The 21,552-nt window shown below is 45.9% G+C and overlaps 1 protein-coding gene across 12 annotated transcripts in view; it reads left to right on the top strand.

Moving 5' to 3' along the window:
- DGKG (diacylglycerol kinase gamma) overlaps positions 1-21,552 on the top strand; it is a 211,833-nt gene that overhangs the window by 70,020 nt on the left and 120,261 nt on the right. For 6 of the 12 annotated variants that reach the window (XM_035274698.3, XM_078350446.1, XM_002758191.6 and 3 more), the window contains 7 exons: positions 2,533-2,703; positions 6,238-6,287; positions 10,171-10,245; positions 10,941-11,063; positions 15,344-15,461; positions 17,646-17,734; positions 21,024-21,140. In XM_035274698.3, the coding sequence (XP_035130589.1) occupies positions 2,533-2,703; positions 6,238-6,287; positions 10,171-10,245; positions 10,941-11,063; positions 15,344-15,461; positions 17,646-17,734; positions 21,024-21,140 (743 nt within the window). The remainder of the gene's footprint in view (positions 1-2,532; positions 2,704-6,237; positions 6,288-10,170; positions 10,246-10,940; positions 11,064-15,343; positions 15,462-17,645; positions 17,735-21,023; positions 21,141-21,552) is intronic. The other 6 variants (XM_035274700.3, XM_078350447.1, XM_008981352.5 and 3 more) reach the window with 1 other exon arrangement.

Raw genomic sequence — 21,552 nt, 5'->3', positions numbered from 1 at the left:
TATTTAATTTCTTTTTACATATTATGATATTCGATTTGCTAAAATGTTAAGAACGTTTGCCTCTGTGCTCATGAAGGATATTGATTTGCATGTGAATGTTTGGTCATGTCATTGTTTGTCTTTGGCTTGAGAGTAATGCTGGCCTCACAAAATGGATTGCGCAGGGTTCCTGCCTCTTAAATTTTCTGGAAGAACCTATATAGAATTTATGGTATCTCTTCACTAAACGTTGAGCACTGGATTTTCACATTCCTAAAAATACTCCTAGGCTTTGTTTTTAGGTATAGTTAGGTTACTTGGAAACAGTCTGATATTTTGGGATCTGTCTTTAAAGCTTCATTGGACAGGACCAGAAAGGCATTTACTCACTACTGAGAAACAGTGCTTCTGAATACTCCATCGATGATTCGTGAATGATGGGAGTTTTCTACCCTGGTTGGCGGGAATAGACATTACTCCTGGTTCTCTTTGCATTCCAAGGATTATTCCATCTAATCCTCATTCTTTCCCCAGCCTCAGGTGTTTTCCTTCCAGGAGTGTGCTAATCGCTACTCAGCGGAATAACTGAAGGGAATTCTTGGCTGTTACTCAAAGGGGACCTTGTACACATTGTCAGATCGTGCTCTCTGGGCATCCCCTCCTCTCCAGAGCCTACTGTGTGAACCCTAGCCACTGTGGGCTCCAGATTCCAGTTTCATCTCCACTCAGAGAGACTGCCAAGGTTGTCCTGCCTCCCCGCTCTCTGTGCTGTAGCCTAGAAGCTCTTTGAAACCGTCTGATGTGGCAGGTGTAGGTGTCATCTCATCTTCTCAGGGACCAGTGTTTGGTCCTCCCTGATAATGTAATGTCCTATGACCAGTGTTTCATATATTTTGTCCAGTTTTGTCACTGTGTTAGGTAAGAGGGTAAATCTGGTCTCCATTTGTCCATTTTAGTCAAGGTGGAAGTCACTGATAGTGTATTAATGGATGAATAATCTGAGGACATAGCAATAACTTTGGGTATAATGGACTAGCCCAGTATAAAGGCCTGTTCTCATGTTTTCTGGCTCCAGTGATGATTGCAATACTTCATTGAACATGAAATTTTATTACAGCCCTCCCCTGTCTCATGATCCCTGTCTTTCTCTCATCCTGCTGCATTTTCATCTCTACTTGTCCAAGCTTTCTGCTTTTGTTTAATAGAGGTGATGTCTTCTTGCATCCTGCTGAGGGTCTTGTCCGGTAGGAAACTGCTTTTGAAAATCTGGTCCTCTGGAATCTCAGGACAAAGCTTTCTTTCCTTACTTTGCAGCTGTGTTTTGTAGGCTCCATCTTGGATTCTTCATGAGGCCCTTTGTAACATATGAAGTGTGTCAGTGACCTTTGGTCTTTCCTATTGTCCATCTGGATGATGGTCAACTTCCTTCTCAGACCCACAGCCTAATCCCTGGGACCTGGAAGGCTTTCGTCTAGCACCACCCTGGTGGCTGAAAATGGCATATTTATTCCCATTGCTTGGTTATTTGTTTCTCTCTGTGAAGAGTGAAGAGTGTACAGGTAGCATTGCCTTCCTTGGCAGACATTCCTATGAAGGCTGTCTCTCCCACTGCCTCTACCTTCAGTACTTTATTACTTGGTGGTATAATTGTATAACACCTAAAACGTTGGATTTCCCACTGCACATCTTCCATTTGTTCCCTAGTTAGTTATCCTCTGTGAGTCGTACATTCCTGGTAGATATTAAGAGATCATTTCTAATGAGCATGGAGGTAGAGAGGGAGGACAGCGCTCGAAGTGTCTCAGAAATAGAATTCACACAGGAAAATAGTGGTGCTTAGCTTTTATTAGTAATAGATCTTATATTTCTGAACCAGAGGGCAGAGTGTGGAAAAGACAAAGTGTTTTCCTACCTTAGAAAGGAGAAACTTCAAAGGGAAAACTTCCTGTGGTACAATAATTCACTTTCTACACTTTCTTCATCCAAATGATTAGACTTGCAGTTAGTTTGAGTTCTTCCTAGTTTCTGGAGACTCCTTGATTATCAATCCCAGTTTCTCTTTTGAATATTCATCCTTTATTTGTCTTTAACTGTTTTTGAAAAGAAAATTGCAAGAAGGTCTGCTGAGAAATGACTGTTGGCCATTTACTATTTTGAAATCTCAGCCAAAATTACTTCTACAAGTTGGGTACGTTCCCAAAAAAGTCGGCCAAATGACATTTACCTGTTGATTATTGATATTACCAATAATCACTATCGTCTTTTCTGAATATTCAGAGTATAGACAAATTTCCTGCAAGGAAATAGACTCTTAATGGGAGGAGGAGGAGGAGGAGGAGATCATGGTCTCAGAATGGAATCCCTTCAGAGAATGTGAATTCCACAAATGGGATTTCTGGGGCCACTAATTTGATCACATCTATGTAACTAAAGCTTCTGAAAACACTTCTACAAAACCCTTGCCTCTACCATGAAAAGGATGGGGTAACAAAGAGGGGTTCATATTTACTAAACAGAAAATGTCCTTGGATGTTTTCCTTTTGTCTGTCACAGAATCAAACATGGCTGAGAAGCAAGTACCAACCGAAGACCAAGTGGCTGCGATGCCCCTGGAATCTCCTGTTCCTCGGTCTTCAAGCTCAGAATCCCCCATGGTATACCTGAAGGATGTTGTGTGCTACCTGTCCCTGCTGGAAACGGGGCGACCTCAGGATAAGCTGGAGTGTAAGTACTCACCCTGTCAAGGGGCTTCTGCCTTTTCCTAGAGAAAGATCTGGGGTCTTGTCCATTATTCGTAAACACACTGGAGACTGAGCTGGGATTGTGGGTATAGGTCCTGCCTCTTTGGGGAGGTTTCTTTGTCCTGTTACCAGCAGTGATATGGACAACTCCTATAATCCACCCTAAGACATCGTACCAGTTGTGTATCACATGGGAAGGGCATCCGATATCCAGACATTGAGAACCAGAATTTGGAAGGGGGAAGGGGTCCCATCAAGCAGTCAAGACTTCCTTGCTTTGCTGGCAGGACTTCCTGAAAGCCTTTACTCAGCAAATTGCTACCTTCTCATAATAGGTTTTTTAAAGAAAGATATTCAACATCTGTCCTCCTTCCCCTATTCCGTGCCCAGGCAACTCTTAACTATGAGGAATTATTTTTTTCTTGAAATCTCATCAACTCTGTCGCAATAAGGCTTTGTCCATTTCTCTACCTATGCTCCACCGCAAGATCTTGGCCTATAGAGAATGAGGGGGCCAGTTAACTGAAAAGAAAATTGCAGGAGAAGAGTAAGAGCTAGGGGCAGAAAGGGGCTGAAACAGCCTGCAGTCTGGTAGATGATTCAGTCCAAGGATGGTTTCTCTGGCTTCTGTGAGCCTACAGACATACTTTTAAAAAACAGAATACGATAGGACCTTGTTAAAAAATTTGTATTGTCTTTGCTTCTCTTGGGAACTTAAGGAGACAGTAAGGAAAAATCATGTACACGTTATGGCCAAAATCAAAATTCCAGTTAATAGTAAGACTAGTCAACAAGACTTAAACATTAGCAAGGGAAGTCTGCCAAAGGTTAACTCTTGCCAAAAACAAAATGAAACAGTTTGCTCATTAGCTGAGCTTAAAAATCTCCCCCATAGGTTTGAGGTGTTAACAATGGCAAGTTGTAAGTGCTAATTTGGTGGCAATGTAGCAGATTTCTGTTTTCTTCTAGCTAATGTTAAAAGTGAAACATCAAATTATTTCCAGCGTTTAGCTAGATTTTGAGTTTTAAGCATTATGTTTGTTAATAACTACCAAGGAGAAGGTGACAGATTTTCTGTATTAATGACTCTCTGACTGAGACTTATAATGGTGATGCAAAGAAATGTTAAAATTTTTTTATTACAGAAAATTTCAAAGATAAAAGTAGGTAGCATAGTGAATGTCCACGGCCCCATCACCCAGCTGCAACAATAATCAACTCATGGTCAATCTTGTTGTGTTTATACCACCTACCCATTCCCTCTGCCTCAGAGTATTTTGAAGCAAATTCCTGGCATCTTATAATTTTATCTGTGAATATTTCCGTATGTACCTCTAAAATCACAGACCCTTCTTCTTAAATACAACCGCAGTGCCATCATCACAGCCAAAGAAAATGATTTCGTTTCTATGATCAAATAGTCAGTATTCGCAGGTGTCAATTACCTTAGATATTTTTAATTGCTCGTTTGAATCAGGATCCAAGTGAAATTCACACAGCACCACTGGTTATGGTGTCTCTTCATTTTCTTTTAATCCTTTGGATCCCTCTCCATCTTTTGCTGTTTTTTTCCTTGCAATATTTTGTTGCAGAAACTTTGTCATATGGAGTTTTCATTTTGGTTTGCTTTTTACTAAATCATATCAATTTATATCCTTCCTTAACTTTAAGGATTGAAAACAAGTTACACTTTTCTTTTTAAAAACCAAGCATGTATTTTTGGAAATCATAGCCTGAAATCCCACACCTACTGCCAAAGCAATGATAACAATAACGACTATCATTCATAAACACCTTACATTTCCTAAGCACTCTAAAGGCATTCTCATTTTAACCACATGGTAACCTAGAAGGAGAGCACAAGAAGGCCACCCTGCTAAAATTAAGATGCTTGCTCAGGCCTTTCTAGCTCTATTGTTCATGCACAGTAGGACCAGAGAGAGGTCAGTGTTGGAGAGTCGCCTAGGCCCAGAGTCCTGGAATATTGCTAACAGAAAAGCTCTGTCCTTTATGTCATTCAGCCATCTGCTGGGTGAGGCAGCAGCATATGATGAGTGCCTCTGACTGGGACCTTCTGAGGAATCACAAAGAATCGAAAGTCCATGACCCTACCCTTAAAGAACTTTGACTTCGACCAGTGATGCACCCTTGAAAAAAACACAAGGTGCAGGGACATTAAAACATCTAGGAGGAAATGATGACACGGGATAACTTAGCAGGAATAAGGGGACCAGGCGGGTGCATGCCCCGAGGGCTTGCACCACATCAGGGAAGGATCAGTGCGGGGGCTCTCCACAGAAAAAGCAGGCATGATGAAGGATTTTAAAGAATAGCAGAAAGATCATGGGTTCAGGAGATCGAGACCATCCTGGCTAACATGGTGAAACCCCATCTCTACTAAAAATATGAAAAATTAGCCAGGCATGGTGGCAGGCACCTGTAGTCCCAGCTACTCAGGAGGCTGAGGCAGGAGAATCACTTGAGCCTGGGAGGTGGAGGTTGCAATGAGCAGAGATTGCGCCACTGCACTCTAGCCTAGGAGACAGAGTAAGTCTCCATCTCAAAAAAAAAAAAAAAGAAGGCAGGAAAATGAAGAAATGCTTATCTCTCTTCCTACCATGCTGACTCAGGCAACCACAGACAGGACCTTTGCCTTTTGGTTGAGTAAAATACAGGTTTCCAGGCCCTATAAGTAAACTTGCAGTTCCTTGTCCAAATTTTTCTCCCAGATTTTCCTTATCCTATGTCACCTCCCTGCAATTAGAACAAGACGGAAGATGTTTCTGAATATCATGTTTCTGAATACTTTTTAGAAGAAAGAAAAAAAGGCTTCCGTAATAACTACCTCATAGCATCATTGAGGATGAAGTAATAATGACAAAGACATATGACAGTATTGTGTATATGTTAAATGCTATATATAAATGTTCATTTAAAAGGGAAAATAAAAATTAGTAACATCTGTTGAGTGCTATGTTCGAAGCAAAGTTGACTTGGCCTATCAGTTACATATTAATCTTCATAACAACCCTAGGAGAAACCAACCATTATTATCTCCACTTTACAGATAAGGAAACTGAGCTCAAAGAAGTTAAGTGACTTGTTGGACACCCCCCAGAAGTGGTAGAGCAGCCCCAGGATTGAAATCTGCCTAACTCTACATTTTCTATGCTCAATAGAAGCAAAATTCTGGTGCCTCTGCCCCACCAGCAGCTGGGCATTTGCTTTAGACTGTGTCCTTGTGGCACTGAAAAGTGTCATGGAATCACACTCACGACCTGGACCTCATCAGCCACATAGGTATTGCTTAGACAGGTCCAGAAGCCAGGTGGTTCTCCTCCCTTGGCTCAGCCTCTCCATTAGGAAGTCAGACTCTGCGCTCAGAGGGAGGGAGAGCTGGCTGCCACAGCCTTCGCCATGGGGTGACAGAAGTAATCTAAAAACTTGGCAGCATCCAAACTTCAGCCATCCCTGCTTCTTAGAGGACACCTCAGGCTTACCTCTGTGTTTCTTACAGTCATGTTTCGCCTCTATGATTCAGATGAGAACGGTCTCCTGGACCAAGCGGTAAGTTCTCGCTCTAAATATCCTTCATGGATCTGAGAAAGGCTAGGGGAGCAGGGAGCAAGCAGAGAAAGAATCTGAAAATGTCAAGTTCCATCTTCGTAGTAATAGCAATGTCTTGACACAGGCTGAGGAAATCCGAGTAAGACCTTCCCACCTGCTATTTCCAAACAGCCAGCCTTGCAGAGCGTGAACTCTACCTTACATTTTCACTCTTGAAGCCTGGGATCAGATAATCTCAGGATGGAGGGAGGCGTTAGCATGTCACCTAGCTTAACTTCCCATTCAGTTCACAAGCTCTCCCTGCAAATTCCTGAAGGAGTCCTGAGGCCAACAGGAGAGGATGGGGGAGGCAAGAAGACCGGGGGAAAAGGGCATGAGGAAGGAGGCTGCTGGCTACTGCTGATGTGCTTGGCATCACCCTTGGCTGCTTCTCCTACTCCGGGGCACTAGCCTAGGAGTCTGGTTCTGTCTGCTCGCATTCCCATCCCGTTGCACCTGAGCAAGCCTGAGTCTGTCCATGTTCCCATCCCATCGCACCTGAGAAAAGCCTGAGACTCACCCTCACTCCTTCAGGAATATGCAAGGATGGGTCAAGGCTCATGGAGTAAAAGGAGGAATGGAAAGAAAAGAAGGCAAACAGAGCCAGATAGGCCCAGTGGTCCTGACTAGCAATGTCAGAGGTAGGCCTCCTTAACAGGAAGGCCCTGAGGTTGAGATGCAAGGGGCCGAGTCAGACCAGAGGGAGGAAAGAAGGGAATAAGTCCTCTAGACCAGTGAGCCATCCCAATTCCCTCGAAACCCCAGGGTGCCTCCATGGGACCCCCCACCAGCCACACTGCAGTGCTGTGGGTTGGGTCATTGGAGGGAACATTTGGTCAACACATATGTACTGGGTGTCCACATTATGTCAGGTACTCTTCTAAGCACTGGGGGTACAGCAGTATAGCCAACTGACATGAAAGTTCCATGCCCTCAGGAAGCTTTCATTCTAGTCCTAGCACAGATACGAAGCAGCATAGTGAAAGCATGTGTCAGGTAGAGATCATGCTGAGAAGAATAAAGGAGAGGAGTGTTGGAAGAAGTTGCAGCTTTAGCGAGGGTCGCCAAGGAAGGCCTCTCTAGAAGGGGACATCCGAACAGAGGCATGAAGGAGGTGACGGAATAAGTGAGGGGAAGAGCCTTCCAAGAGAAAGAACAGGGAGTGTGAGGGTCCTGAGGGTGCCTAAGCTGTTAGAAGATTCACTCCGGGCCAGTGTGAGTGGAGCGGAATGAGTGAACAGTTGAGATCAGAGTGAGGAAGTAATAGGGGATGAGATCAGAGAAGTCATGCGATGGGGTAGGGCAGTGGGGAGTTTGCAAAACATATTCAACTTTATAGGTGATCAAAAGTGTTTATCTTTGACCGGGCACGGTGGCTCATACCTGTAGTCCCAGCACATTGGGAGGCCGAGGAGGGCGGATCATGAGGTCAGGAGTTCAAGACCAGCCTGGCCAATGTGGTGAAACCCCCATCTCTATTAAAAGTACAAACATTAGCAGGGCGTGGTGGTGCACATGTATAGTCCCAGCTACTCAGGAGGCTGAGGCAGGAGAATCGCTTGAACCCGGGAGGTGGAGATTGCAGTGAGCTGAGATGGCACCACTTACTCCAGCCTGGGTGACAGAGCGAGACTCTGTCTCAAAAGGAAAAAAAAAAATAGAAGTGTTTATTTTTTACTGCAGAGAAATGGAGAACCATTGATGATTTTGAGCAGAGGAGTGATGTGACTGACTTATGTTTTAGCAGAATCACTCTAGGCCGGCATGGTGCCTCATGCCTATAATCCCAGCACTTTGGGAGGCCGAGGCAGGTGGATCACCTGAGGTCAGGAGTTTAAGACAAGCCTAGCCAACATGGCAAAACCCCATCTCTACTAAAAATACAAAATAAATTAGCCAGGTGTGGTGGCAGGCACATGTAGTCTCAGCTACTCGGGAGGCTGAGGTGGGAGAATCACTTTAACCTGGGAGGCAGAGGCTGCCATGAGCTGACATGATGCCACTGCACTCCAGCCTGGGTGACAGGAAATGCAAGCAGGGATACTGCTTGGGAGGCCATTGAAATAATCAAGGCATGAAATGGTGGTAGACTTGTGCAGGGTAGCATCGTTGCAGGTGGTAAGAAGTTGTTAAATTCCAGATACATTTTAAAGGTAACATTGGTGGACTGAAGCAAATTTCGAGTTATCTGATTCAACTTTTCACCTGGAATCCCTGGCATATGGACTCCCAGTAACAGGGAGGACACCCACTACCTTAAGACAGCCATTCTTAAGCTGGGGTGACTGCTGGAGAGGGCTTCCTTCCTGAACACAGGCACTCCTCTGCCTGCGGGGGAAGTTTTCAACTCAAAACCTGCTTCTGCTCCCCTTCTCCCCCAACCCAGCAAGGAGGCCAAAATAAGTCAATCCTCAACTCCTCCCTTGTCTGTATCCCTCTGCTTCCTTCTGCCCCTGTACCTGATCAGGACAAGTGGAATGCCTATCCCATACAATAGGCCTTCAAGTATTTGAAGGTACTATCACATCTCCCATAAAAATCTTCTCCGAGCTAAAATTTCCTTCTTCCTACACTGATTCTCGTAAGGCAGGCTTAAATATCCACTTTGAACAAGCTCTGGTTTGTCAATACTATTCTTGAAACGTGGCACAGAACAGAATCCATCCCCAATGACTCTTTAAGTAAGTATCCAAACGTGGCCTGACCAGGAAGACCTCAGGGGGACTTTTTCTTTTTGAAATCTGCCAACTCTGCTTCTATTTACATAGCCCAAGACTGAGTCCAATTCTTGGTTCCCGAATTACATTTTCTCATTAAATCTTGGACCCAACCAGATATACAAACTCTTTTCTATTGGAACTTCTGCCAAAAACCTCTCCCCCTCTTTCTGCCCACTTTCTTACCCTCATCTACTGGCCTATCTCATAGTTTCGCAATGGTTTGTTTTTTAATTTAAAGGAAATACAGTTTGTGAAAATCCCCGCTGGGTTGTAGCTTGCTGTTTTGGCCCAGTATTCCATCTGGTAGAGGCACCTACCACTTTTGAACCTTGCTTCAGTCTACCACCACGTCCTCCCAAAACAATCTTACTACGAACATCTTTGCTGGTGCCTAAGTGGGGCTAACTTTAACACTAAATGCCTCTTCAGTCTGGTATGTTTCAGTGGGGCTCTCAGAACACTGACTCATTGGCATCCAACAATTCTGTGAGGTTTTAGATGAGCCTGTGAGCCTGGCCTCAGTACCAAAAGGCTCATTCCTCAAGTAAACGTATTCCTCATGAGTTCCTGTCCACGGACTCCTGGGCTAAGGGCTGGACCATGGTAAAAAGGAAACAGAGGCGATACCAAAAGAAGTGGAAATCATGGCACCTGAGCTAAGACCAACACAGTAACCCTCCATGCAAGAGAAACTGGCCTCAAGTGGGGAGATGGATCCCAAATTACTGAAGCGATGGGGATGAGTGATAAGAAGTGAAGGAGAAACCTGCCTCGGTTTGTAAGTACTTGTGAAAGATGTAATCACAAAGTGGGGGAAAACAGGAGTGCTGTCTATGCTTTCCAAGTTAAAGCACAGAGTAAGGGAAGGAAGGTGGGTCCAGGAAGAAGTCAGTGCTCATGAGCGTTTTGCATACCTCCAGCTTACGCATGCTCTGTGCTTCTCGTGAGCTTTGCGGTCAAGATGGAAATAAACTGAGCTCCTCACAAAATGCCAGTTACTGCACCAGCTTCTTCTCTTGCTCTGCCTTGTGTCTCTTCCCACTGGGCTTAATTTTTAGTTTTGCTCTTAAGGACACGTGTTTGGTTGTCTCCTTTTGATATTTTCTCCCTTTGCTATTTTCTAGGAGATGGATTGCATTGTCAACCAAATGCTGCACGTTGCCCAGTACCTGGAGTGGGATCCCACAGAGCTGAGGCCTGTGAGTTTCTGAAAGGACGGGGTGGCTTTGGAGTGAGCTTCCAAGGTGTGAGTGGGTACACGCTCGGGACGTGAATGAGTGCTTACTCTGCAGGTGCTCCCAGACTCATCCTCTTTAGGCAGCTTCTTTGGAGTCCTGCACTTTACCTTCCACCTCTCCGACAGGAAGAATGTAGGCAGCAGGAAAACGTGCAGACGTAACTGAAATAACAAAGCTAATATTTTCACCAGAGCTAAAATGTTATAACAGAAATTCATCAATCAAAGAGTTTAGAGAAAACTGTCGAGATTTCTGTAAGAAAGAATTGTCGAGATTTTCCACAATCACCAGATATTATGAATTACATTAATAACTCCATTTGGGGGCTTCTATGTCTCAGGTATTATATTATTCACTTTGCATTCATTTTCTCTAATCCCTGCTACGCTGCCACAAACACAACAATAGTATTTCCATTTCTACAGATAAGCAAACCAGAAACCACAGAGTGAGAGTGACTGGCCCAAGGCCCAAGGTCAGAACCAGTCCTGGAAGCTTGGCCTCCTCACTCCCAGTCTGCTCTATTTGCACTTAACAGGAGGGGAAAGGGGTAAAACACAAACCAATAATGCAAGACGAACAAGACGGCAGAGGCAGAAGGGAGGAAGACGTGTCAGTGACGAAAATGGACAATGGTTGCTCTTTGGATTCCACAGATACTGAAGGAGATGTTGCAGGGGATGGACTACGACCGGGATGGCTTTGTGTCTCTACAGGAATGGGTCCACGGAGGGATGACCACCATCCCATTGCTGGTCCTCCTGGGGATGGACGACTCGGTAAGTCAACAAGCTGGAGTTCGGAGATCTCTGGCTATTCAGGAACATTGGGCTCCATGTCAATATTAACATGTCACTTTGGCTTCTGCTCCAGACTGCCCAACAGACGTGCCATGTATTCTTGACCAGCCCCAAAGTCCTCTCTATTCACATTATTTTGTATCCATTAGTGCCTGAAATATATTCATCTGATAGACATTTACTACATTATTACTACATTAAAAATATTGTTCTGCACACCATGAAGGAGCATAGATATGATATCTGCCTGCAAGAACCTTATACTCAACCAGGCAAAGGGCACAAAAACTACCAAGAAGAATTCTGTCTTTTCAACCAATTAGGTTTAAAAAATGCTAAGAGGCTTGGGAAAGGAAGGGAGAGAGGAAGGAACAAAGGAAGTGAGGAAAAAATACTGGTCTGCTGTGGAGGTGGCTTCCATGAACAGTATCTCATTTAACAATCAGAACAACCAGATGAGGTAAATATTTTTGTCCCAATTTATACAGATGGAAAACTGAGGTTCTGAGCCTAAGGAGCAAAAGGAGGAGTGAGGATGTGTCTCTGACACCAAAGATACTGCACTTTGTAACATCCCACACATGAGAATTGGGCCAGTGGGAAGAAACCTTGGAAGGTGTTTGACTTGTCCCTGAAGAACGTGTGAGATTTTGATGTCCCATTCTGGAGAATAGAGAGCAGGTGGAAAGACCTAGGAGGATGTTTGATCTGGCTCTCAAGGATGGGATTGACCTGGGGGATAGAAGCGGAGTTTATGGCTTGGAGAACAGCTTGATGAAAAACACAAATGAGAGGAAGTTCCAGGTGTGTTAGGCAAATCTCCCATTTGATCAGAGTAGGGCACGTGTGTAAAGGCTTAATGTGAAACCAATGGTTATGTATACCTTCATCTGACCCAGTTACTGTATTCTCCGCCTACTTACCAAGTGAACTCACTTCCATACATGAGGTAGGAAAGGCTGAAATGAGTAGAAGCACAAATAGTGACATTAAGCATTTACCAGTCACACAGGTTGTGTGACAACACTGCTTTGAGATTACAGGTCTCAAAAGATTATGCTGCTTTGAGATTCTTCCATAGAGACTAACAGAGCAGCAAGGGCCTCTGGCTAACCAAGTTGCCTGTAATATCTCCATTTCATAGCTCTTCAATTCAGGACTAAAGCTGAGCCTCCATTTCTAAAACTCAAGAACTAAGAATCTTGCAGTCATTTCTTAGTATGTCCAGTTCTTTCCAAAAGCTAAGGAGAAATCAAGGAATCAGGAACTACATGACCCCCTTTTTGTCCCTTAGAACCCTAGAAAGTCAAGCTAGAAAAGGTCTTTGTGGTCCCTCCCTGGTTGCTACCCTTTGTTTTATAAACTGAGACCCAGAGAGGTAAAGGAACTTGCCCAAGAATACACCGAACTAATACCAGAGGTCATCCCCTTCACTCAGTCACATTACCCCTCTCATCTAATGATCGCTTGCCAGGAAGCTGTATGTACCAGAACCCATGTGACCCAGGAGCTGGAGGGGCTCAGAGAAGTTAGATACACTTTCTGCTGACATTACTCACTAAGATTATACTCAAATCAAAATGGAAGTTCTGCTTGGATGCTGTTCCAAAACACCATTGTTTTCTCATGTAGGAAATACAGATGGGACGTTTTAGTTACAGGGAACCAATTTCCATTTTCTGTTCTACTTTGAACTTGCTGAGGTTCCAAATACCACCAGCTCTTTGCATGGAAATGACCCACTGTTTTGTGGCTGGAGAAAGGAGAGCCCATCTACTTCCTCTGCATTCTCCCCATTGTCTCCCCTAAATGCCAGATCGGCCTTGTAGAAAACTCTCATTGACATCAGGAAAGTGGCCAATGAATGCAAATGCAAGTTTAGTTTTATTAATCAAGAGGTTTATGCACTTATTTTTAAATATGGACTTACAAAGTTTTCAGCATTGACTATTTGGGGTTTTGGAGAAAGCCCCATCCATGTCTTAAAAGTCCATTGCTTGTTCGGCTTTTTCAAAACCCGCATCCCAACCCCTGAAGAGTCTGGGGGAAACCACTGAATGGGATATTTGCAAAACAGACTGTCTCCCAGGGAAATCGCAGCAGCAGCATAAAACCTGGCGAGCACAAGGAAGGTAACTCCCTACATGCTGCAGCCACCATCATGTGGAAAGGAAAGAGCCACATGATGGTGCTATAACCCAAGCAGAGACATCACGTTGTCCCAAGTCCCGGTCCACGCACTTCTATCTATAGAAACAGTCACTGGGAAAGGGGGGTCAGCTAACTGACTTAGCTGCTAGAGGTACTAGAGGTACTAGTTTTCAGATACACTGACAGTCCTTTGGGCTACACGAAGACGTCTGCTGAAGAGTTCTATCCTTTTCCTTCTATCTGCACAGGAAAACCCTGGCTTGTGAGGTAGACAAGCGGGATGGAAAAAGCACAGACTCTCGCCAGCAAATGACCCAAGTTTCGCTACTCATTCAGTCCCTCATTATCTGTGTGGGCTTGAGCTTGTTACAGAGCTTCTCCGAATCTCTGTTTCTTGTTTCTAGAATAGGAATAGTCTACCTCCTTCATGTCAATAAACACTTTTTAGTTTATTTGTGTCTCCCAGCATCTGGAATGGAATAAGAACTTAATGAAAGTTTAGATGTACAATGTGTCAGGCATTCAACTAGAAGCTTTACTTATATGATGTCATTTTATTCTTACAAAAATCCCTTTAGGTGGATGTTGGTCCGATGAGTAAATGAATGAATCCATCTCTTGAGGAATCATTATCAATCTGTGAATGTATTTACTAAAGTGGAGACCTTTAGATAAGAGGGTTTTAATTCTATAAAACTCACGTCCTGGAAGAAGCAGGGTTTCAGGTAGTGAGAAGAAAAGAGCTTTTCTGGCCCAGAGGAGGAAGCCAGCATTTGAAAAAGAATCTGAGCTCCTCGGGAGATCATAACAAGCCTGGACACACACCGAGGTCTGGCTGCACTGACTAGCCCTAATGCATACGCACCGCAGAAGTAAGAATTGCATTTGAGTTTGGCATGTTGGACTTTATGTCCATGACCATTGCTCCTCATCACCTTACCGTAGTGTTTACTGCTCACAGAACCACCCCAAGAGTGTGATGGAGCCTAAGAAAAGTTCAGGGATGGCATATGCAGGAGGGAAGTTGCTGAAGCCACAGCCTGAAGCTGTGTTGCGCTCCACTGGTGTGGGAGGTGAGAGACGTGGTGCTCCAGGGAAGGCGTGTGACTGTGTGAGGCTTGGTGTATCTAGTGGATGGAGATGATTTCACTTTGTAGCAAAGTCAGAAGGAGATGTCTTAATCCTCTCTCTGTCTGTCTTTTTACTATTCCATCTGTGTACAAAAAGTTGATAGGAGGAATACATCGTTTTTACTAAACTACTTCCTCTTGATTATAACGCTAGTACATGCACACTAAAAAGTTTGGAACACACAGAAGAAAGTAGAAATGAGAGAATACAGTCAATCCATAGTGCTCCCAACTCTAGTCAACTTCTGTTAACAGGTTAGTGAAACTTCTTCCCGTCTAAGATCTATTATATAAACTGAGATCATAACATACCATCAAATTGGCATTCATGATACATTCGCTTAGCATTGTATCATGAGCACATTCCCATGCCACTGGATAGTCTTATAAATATCTCGTTGATTGCCACCTAACATTACATCAGCTGGATGTGCTACAATCAGCCGTTTGATAATTTTGAGACCTTTAGGATACTTCCAACTTTACATTATTTTAAGTAACACTGGATTAAGCATCTGACAGGGCACAAAAATGCTGCTTTTTAGAAATTATTTCTTTAGAATGAAGTCTAAGAGGAGAGACTGGTAGGTCAAAGGTTGCAAACACTTAAAGGATCTTTAGATAGCTAAAGAAAGGAAGGAAGAAAGAAGGGAGGGAGGGAGAGGAGGGAGGGAGGGATGGAAGGAAAGAAAGAAGAAAGAAAGATCAGATTGTTGTTCAGTTTATGCTTCTATGTGGGAGAGGGTTCGTTTTATCCTACATATACATACTCCCATTCAGATGTTTCTTGCTTCTAATATTTGCTAATTTTTAAAACACACACAAAGAACTTTGTTTCTATTTGTATTTAAAATTACTCATCTTCCAAATATTATAAGAGTCTTATTTAGGAAAAGGAAGAACATGCAGGAGGCCGCCCCTGGCTTCCCGTGTCTCGGGGCTGCCAGCTCAGGGCCTCACCTCCTATAACCCCTACAGGGCTCCAAAGGGGATGGACGGCACGCCTGGACCATGAAGCATTTCAAGAAACCGACCTACTGCAACTTCTGCCATATCATGCTCATGGGCGTGCGCAAGCAAGGCCTGTGCTGCACTTGTGAGTACACTTCCTTCGGACCTCCTTCCTGGCACTATCTTGTCTGAGCATAGTTGCTTGATCCATTCCAGGGAAACTGTAGGTATTTCTGCTTCCCAGCTTGAGGGACCACCCGTATTTTTCCCACAGCACGGAATAAAGCAAGGCCTTCACGTCCTGTTTTTACCCTACCGAAGTCCAACGGACAGGTCTTGGACTATTATTGGAGGCTTCTTATGGGCCACTGGCCCCCAAGGAAAAATTATTAAAGTCCACACATAATTTAAAAGTATCTCATACTAATTTTAGTTGGATTTTCCAGTCAATATTTATTCTGAGTATGTTCAGAGGAAACTTTATTTTTAAAAAATTAATAAGCATTTGGGGCTGAGCACAATGGTTCGTGCCTGAAATCCCAGCACTTTGGGAGGCAGAGGCAGGCAGATTGCTTGAGGCCATGAGTTTGAGACTGGCCTGGCCAACATGCAGAAATACTTGTTGGGAAATACCTGTCCCTACCAAAAATACTTAAAAAGAAAATTAGCTGGGTGTGGTGACATGTGCCTGTAATCCCAGCTACTCAGGAGGCTAAGGTGGGAAGATCACTCGAGCCCAGGAAGCAGAGGTTGCAGTAGCTGAGATTGCACCACTGCCCTCCAGCTGAGATTGCACCACTGCACTCCAGCTGAGATTGCACCACTGCACTCCAAAAACAAAAAACAAAGACCAGGGAAGTGGCTCACACCTGTAATCCCAGCATTTTGGGAGGCCAAGGTGGGCAGATCACGAGGTCAAAAGAGCCAAGACTATCCTAGTCAACATGGTGAAACCCCATCTCTACTAAAAATATGAAAATTAGCTGGGTGTAGTGGTGCATGCCTGCAGTCCCAGCTACTTGGGAGGCTGAGGCAGGAGAATTGCTTGAACCCGGGAGGTGGAGGTTGCAGTGAGCTGAGATTGCGCCATTGCACTCGAGCCTGACGACAGAGCAAGATTCTGTCTCAAAAAAAAAAAAAAATTTAATTCTGTAAATGCAATGGGAATGAAAACTCTAATTGTTTCACTTTCTAATTTCTTTATTAAAGTCAGAGTAGAAAGGTGGAAAAAACTGCAAGTGATAAGTGATAGAAGAAAAAGAGGAAGACTGGAAAGGCAAACAGAAGAAAGGGATGGAGGGAAAAGGGTAAGAAGGGGTAGGAAAGAAGGTGACATGGAGCAGGAGCAGAGGGCAGAGGGGCTGCAGCAAGAAGCCGTGCCAGGCACCCAAGTATGTAGGTGCACGGAGCCCTGCCGCCTGCCCCGTGATGTGGACAGCAGCTTTCAGCCTGAAGCCACCAGAGACCAGGGAGCTGCTGCTGCAGGGAGGCCCCTTGGCTGTGGTCCAGGTCGAATTGTTTTATCCAACGTGAATTGTAAATTAGGCAGCAAGTGACCTCAGCCACCAGAGTTGCCTTAGCAGAGCTGGGTCCGCTGTCCACAAAGACCAAGCATCAGTGGGCTAAAGAAGGGATCCACCAGTCTCCCCAGAGCCAGTTCAAACCTAGCTCTCACCCACATTTTATAGATCAGTCTCATTCCCATGAAGTTCTAGGCCCATGGGCCTCTGCTGTTCACATAATGGTAGTGACAACCACAGCAGTAATGTGTGGAAGAGCTGCTCTGACCCAGACACATAATGCTTTACACAATGTAACACTGCAACATCCCTGCAGAGAGAAAGAGAGCCCACGTTCTTCCCATTTTACAGAAAACCCTGAATGTCAGAGAGGTAAAGCAATTTTCTCAAGTTCGTGTGGATTGTCACCAGAGCCTACCTAGCCTTAAAAAGCCCTGGCCTTTCTATACACTCTCCAATGTCTCCAGCATGGGGTACCGTGGCACTGGCATAGCCAGGAGGATGATGCCACATGCTCCCCTTCAAAAAGGTGCCTTTCTGGGGATGTGTCCTGCCACTTTCACTGCCCACAGAGGAAGGCAGTGGGGCAGGTAGAGGTGCAGCCGCAGCAGATAGCCAGGGACTCTCTCCTCCAAGAACAACTGGAGGCTGTTTTGAATTTCCATTAGGCAAGCCCAGCCTGCTGTGTCCCCTGCCCCTCAAGAGCCATTCAGAGGGAGGTACAGGCATTGGCTGGGGTGCAAGGGTGGCTGGAGCTCTCCTACGTGGTCATTCACAAGCACCTGCCTTGCATTTTTTTTCCTTTTCAGACTGTAAATACACTGTCCACGAACGCTGTGTATCCAGAAACATTCCTGGGTGTGTCAAAACGTACTCAAAAGCCAAAAGGAGTGGCGAGGTTGGTGACATCTACTGTCTTGTTCTTCTGCATGCCACATCCAGGCAGCATGCCCATCAGCATGGATTCCTGGGCAGGAAGGGGTGCTGGGAGCTTTATCCAGTCCCTTCTCTGCCTTGAGAACCACCGTAAACCATCCCGTTCATCCATCAATCCATTCAGCACCTTCCTGGTGCCCGCTATGTGCCAGGCTCTGTGCTAGGGGGTCCACGGGTTGTAAGAGATGCTTAACTACTGTGCTCTGTAGGGGGAGAGGCAGACATGTAAGCAGAGAGCAGAGTATTGAGATGTGTGCTGCAGCAACACAGCTGTGTGGAAGGCACAGTGGGAGCACGGGGCAAGCTGCACAAGGAGCTGGCATTGTAGTTGTGTCTTGAACACAAATTGAGAGGACTTCATGAGGCATCAAGGACAAGACTCTCCAGGAAGAGGAAGCCGTGTGTAAAGACATGAGACATGGCTTATTCTGGGATCCATACTTAGTGTGGCATGGCTGGAGCAGAGGATGCTTAAAGGGAAGTGGCAGGAGAGGCATTCAGGAAGTGGTGAGATCTGGCCTGAAGTGGGTCTTGTGAGGCCAGACAAGGAGTTAGAAAAGTGTTACCTGTGCAGCCAGGGGCCACTGAAGGGCTTCAAGCATGTGAAGATGTGATTGAGTTTGTGAATTAGGTTAATAGCTCTGAGCGTGCTGTGGGAGAGAAATCAGGGGAGGGAAGAAATCAAATTCTTCCGATACTTGCGCTGAGGGCCCGATGGGGTGGGATCCACACTCGCTGCTGTAGCATGGTCCTGTGCTGAGGGTCCCCTGGGCTGTGCCAGTTATTGAGTATTTTGACTGTCATGCTGGCTAAAGGAGGAAAAATGAAGGGAGAGCTTGAGAGGTAATTTGGAAGTACCACCACCAGGATGTGGTGATGGGGATGCAGCGGATGAGAGAGGAGAAGAGGTAGGGAATGGCTCCCAGGTTTCCAACTCAGCCATTGGGTGGTGCCATTCACCAAGTCTGGAGATAGACTTCCCTTGAAATTAGCAGGGAAAGGTACTTTGCCTTCCTGCAAAGGGAAGATTACACGGAGGAGTGTGAGTTAGGAGATGGTTGGCAGGTGAGAGTGCTACCCAGCCCTCCTGCAGAAAGACTCCTAGGAGAGACAGGTGCCTCCTAGGACTCGTGAGCATGCCCCATGGACACCTCATGGTCTCTCATCCACGCCTTCTGCACCACCCCATGCACACCCCACTCCATGTCCATGCCTTTCACCGGGATACGTGGTGTGCCTGCTGGGCGCAGGCCCTAAGCCTGCACTCTGGCCACCTGTCACACAGAGAACAGAGTGAGGCCAATGAGAGGCCAGCAGGGCACACTCACAACCTTCTCAGGCTGCAGGAGCAACCCAAGTCCTTCACCATCTCAGATCCCAAAGAGCATTAATGGGGAAGGCAACGTGGTGTTAGGAAAATAGCCCTGGGCTTGGGGTCAGAAGACCTGGGTGGGAAACCCTACTTGGCCACTCGCCAGCCTAGGGCCAGCAGAACCTAGGGCCAGTCACTTAACCTCTCTGAAACCTTCATTGTTTCCTCTGCAAAATGGAAATAATAATCTCAGAGCAAATTCAGTGTGGTCACGTGGATGACAGAGGGATGAACAAACTGAGTTCTTTACACCCTCAGAAGTGCAAGGCACAAGGTGATAAGCTACCAACCAAACGTGACAGATCTTCTGGAGCAATAATTTTACCAAAAACATTCTTAGGGGAGGCCTTAAGCAACTTAATTGCTAAGTAATTTAAAACATTTATTGTTGGACAGAGTGTAGTCACTCACACCTGTAATCCATCCTAGCACTTTAGGAGGCTGAAGAGGGCCAATAGCTTGAGCCCAGGAGTTTGAGACTAGCCTAGGCAACATGATGATATCCTGCCTTTACAAAAAGAAAATACAAAAATTAGCCTGGTGTGCGGCATGTGCCTGTAGTCCCAGCTACTCAGGAGACTGAGCTTGAGCAGGGAAGGTCAAGGCTGCAGTGAGCTATGGTCATGCCACTGCACTCCAGCCTGGGTGACAGAGTGAGACTGTCTCAAAAAACACATTTATTCTTATCTAACACAAACCTGGACAGAATAGGGCAAATATTTCATGGGTTTCTAACACTGCGCTTGCAGGTAGGCACTTCAGGGTATGTCCCCCACCTTCTAGAGTCCATATCCACTTCCTTCCGTTATTTGGAGTACCATGGTGGAAATATGTGGTTCTGTAGAATTCCAGGGGGAGAGAACTGAGAGCTCAGCCTCCCGTACAATGGGGTTTTTAGCAAGCTGCCGTTGCTTTAGCTGCACCGACATGCACATGCAAAAACATTCCCACCATCCCACCTGTTTCCCAGTGCCTAGCCTGCCCTGGTGGTGTTTCCTGATCATGGAGCAGATACAGCCAGCTCTCCAGGAGCCAGGTGTGAAAACTGCCAATGGGCCCTCACTAATTTCTTTGGACTTTTTCTCTAATTTCCTTCTAGAGTGCTTTTCAGTCTCCGCTGCACGTTATAATCACCCAGAGTGCTTTAAAACATATTAATCATGTGTCCCACCCTCAAAGACTCTCATTTATTTGGTCTGGAGGGTCCGCTGGGAATTAGGACTTCTAAAAGCTCCCCCAGGTGCTTCTAATGGGCAGCTAAGGCTGAGGAAGGGGAAGGGCGTTACGCAATTTTGGATGCCCCAAAGGACCAGGATTGGACCAGGGAGGACCTTCCAAACGTGCTACCTCATTGCATTGCCCCAGTAACGCCAGAGGTGGGACTTCTTATACCAATTTCTGCAGGTCAGGGACCTGAGACTCAGAGAGGTCTAAGAACTGGCCAAAGCCCCCCGCTTCAAAGGGATTCCGACCAGTTTGGTCTGTGGCCCACCTAAGTCCTCCAGACTTCCCCTGCACCACGCTGCCTTCCAGAAGAGGGCGCATACAGACACATCACTCTGCAGGAGTTCTGCAAGACAAACAGATGGACTGCCAGACAAGATGCTGCTTGGAGGCCTGCCTGCCAGGGCACTTGAGCTGCTCAAAATGTGGCAAAGCGGGTTTTCAATCTCCTTTAATTAGCATAATGGCGGTCAGGCAGGAAGGAATCACATCGTGCTATTAGGCAAAGCAACCCAACATCCAGTAAGCATCCACTAAATAGGAAACAGTCCCTCTGGCTCCCCAGCGTTGCCTCCCAGATCCTTCTCCTCCAGCCCAGGGCCCCGGGGGGCATGGTCTGCCGTTTTCCCTGGCATCCTTCGCTTCCCTCCCGCAGGTGATGCAGCACGCATGGGTGGAAGGGAACTCCTCCGTCAAGTGTGACCGGTGCCACAAAAGTATCAAGTGCTACCAGAGTGTCACCGCGCGGCACTGCGTGTGGTGCCGAATGACGGTGGGTTGGCGCCCAGGGTGGCCCTGCTTCTTTTCGGTGGTTTTTTTTTTTTTTTTTTTTTTTGCCCAAGCTGCAGCCCAGGAGCAGTGGACATCCCGCCAGAGGGAATGAGTGGAGCCAGAGGAGCAAGGCTAGGAGTGCCCCACAGCCCCCATTCAATGCCCTTGGCCAAATGGTGCTCCAGTGAATCACCAAGCTGCCCAGAGAGAGGGAACCCCTGAACCAGGGGAGCGAGGACTGCTGAAGAAGAAGCTGGCCAGTCCACTGTTTGTGGCCTGGCAGCTGGGATCAGCAGGCCTGACCGTGAACTTCTTTCACCTGGGTGTCACCTGGGACCGGGGACACTGACAGAGTGGGAGAAGAATTAGACAACAGGAGCATCAGGAGAGGGGGTGACTGCCCTAAAGGCACA

This window comes from Callithrix jacchus, chromosome 15 (assembly GCF_049354715.1).
Source record: "Callithrix jacchus isolate 240 chromosome 15, calJac240_pri, whole genome shotgun sequence".
NCBI lineage: Eukaryota > Metazoa > Chordata > Mammalia > Primates > Cebidae > Callithrix > Callithrix jacchus.
This window is presented reverse-complemented; position numbering and strand designations above follow the sequence as displayed.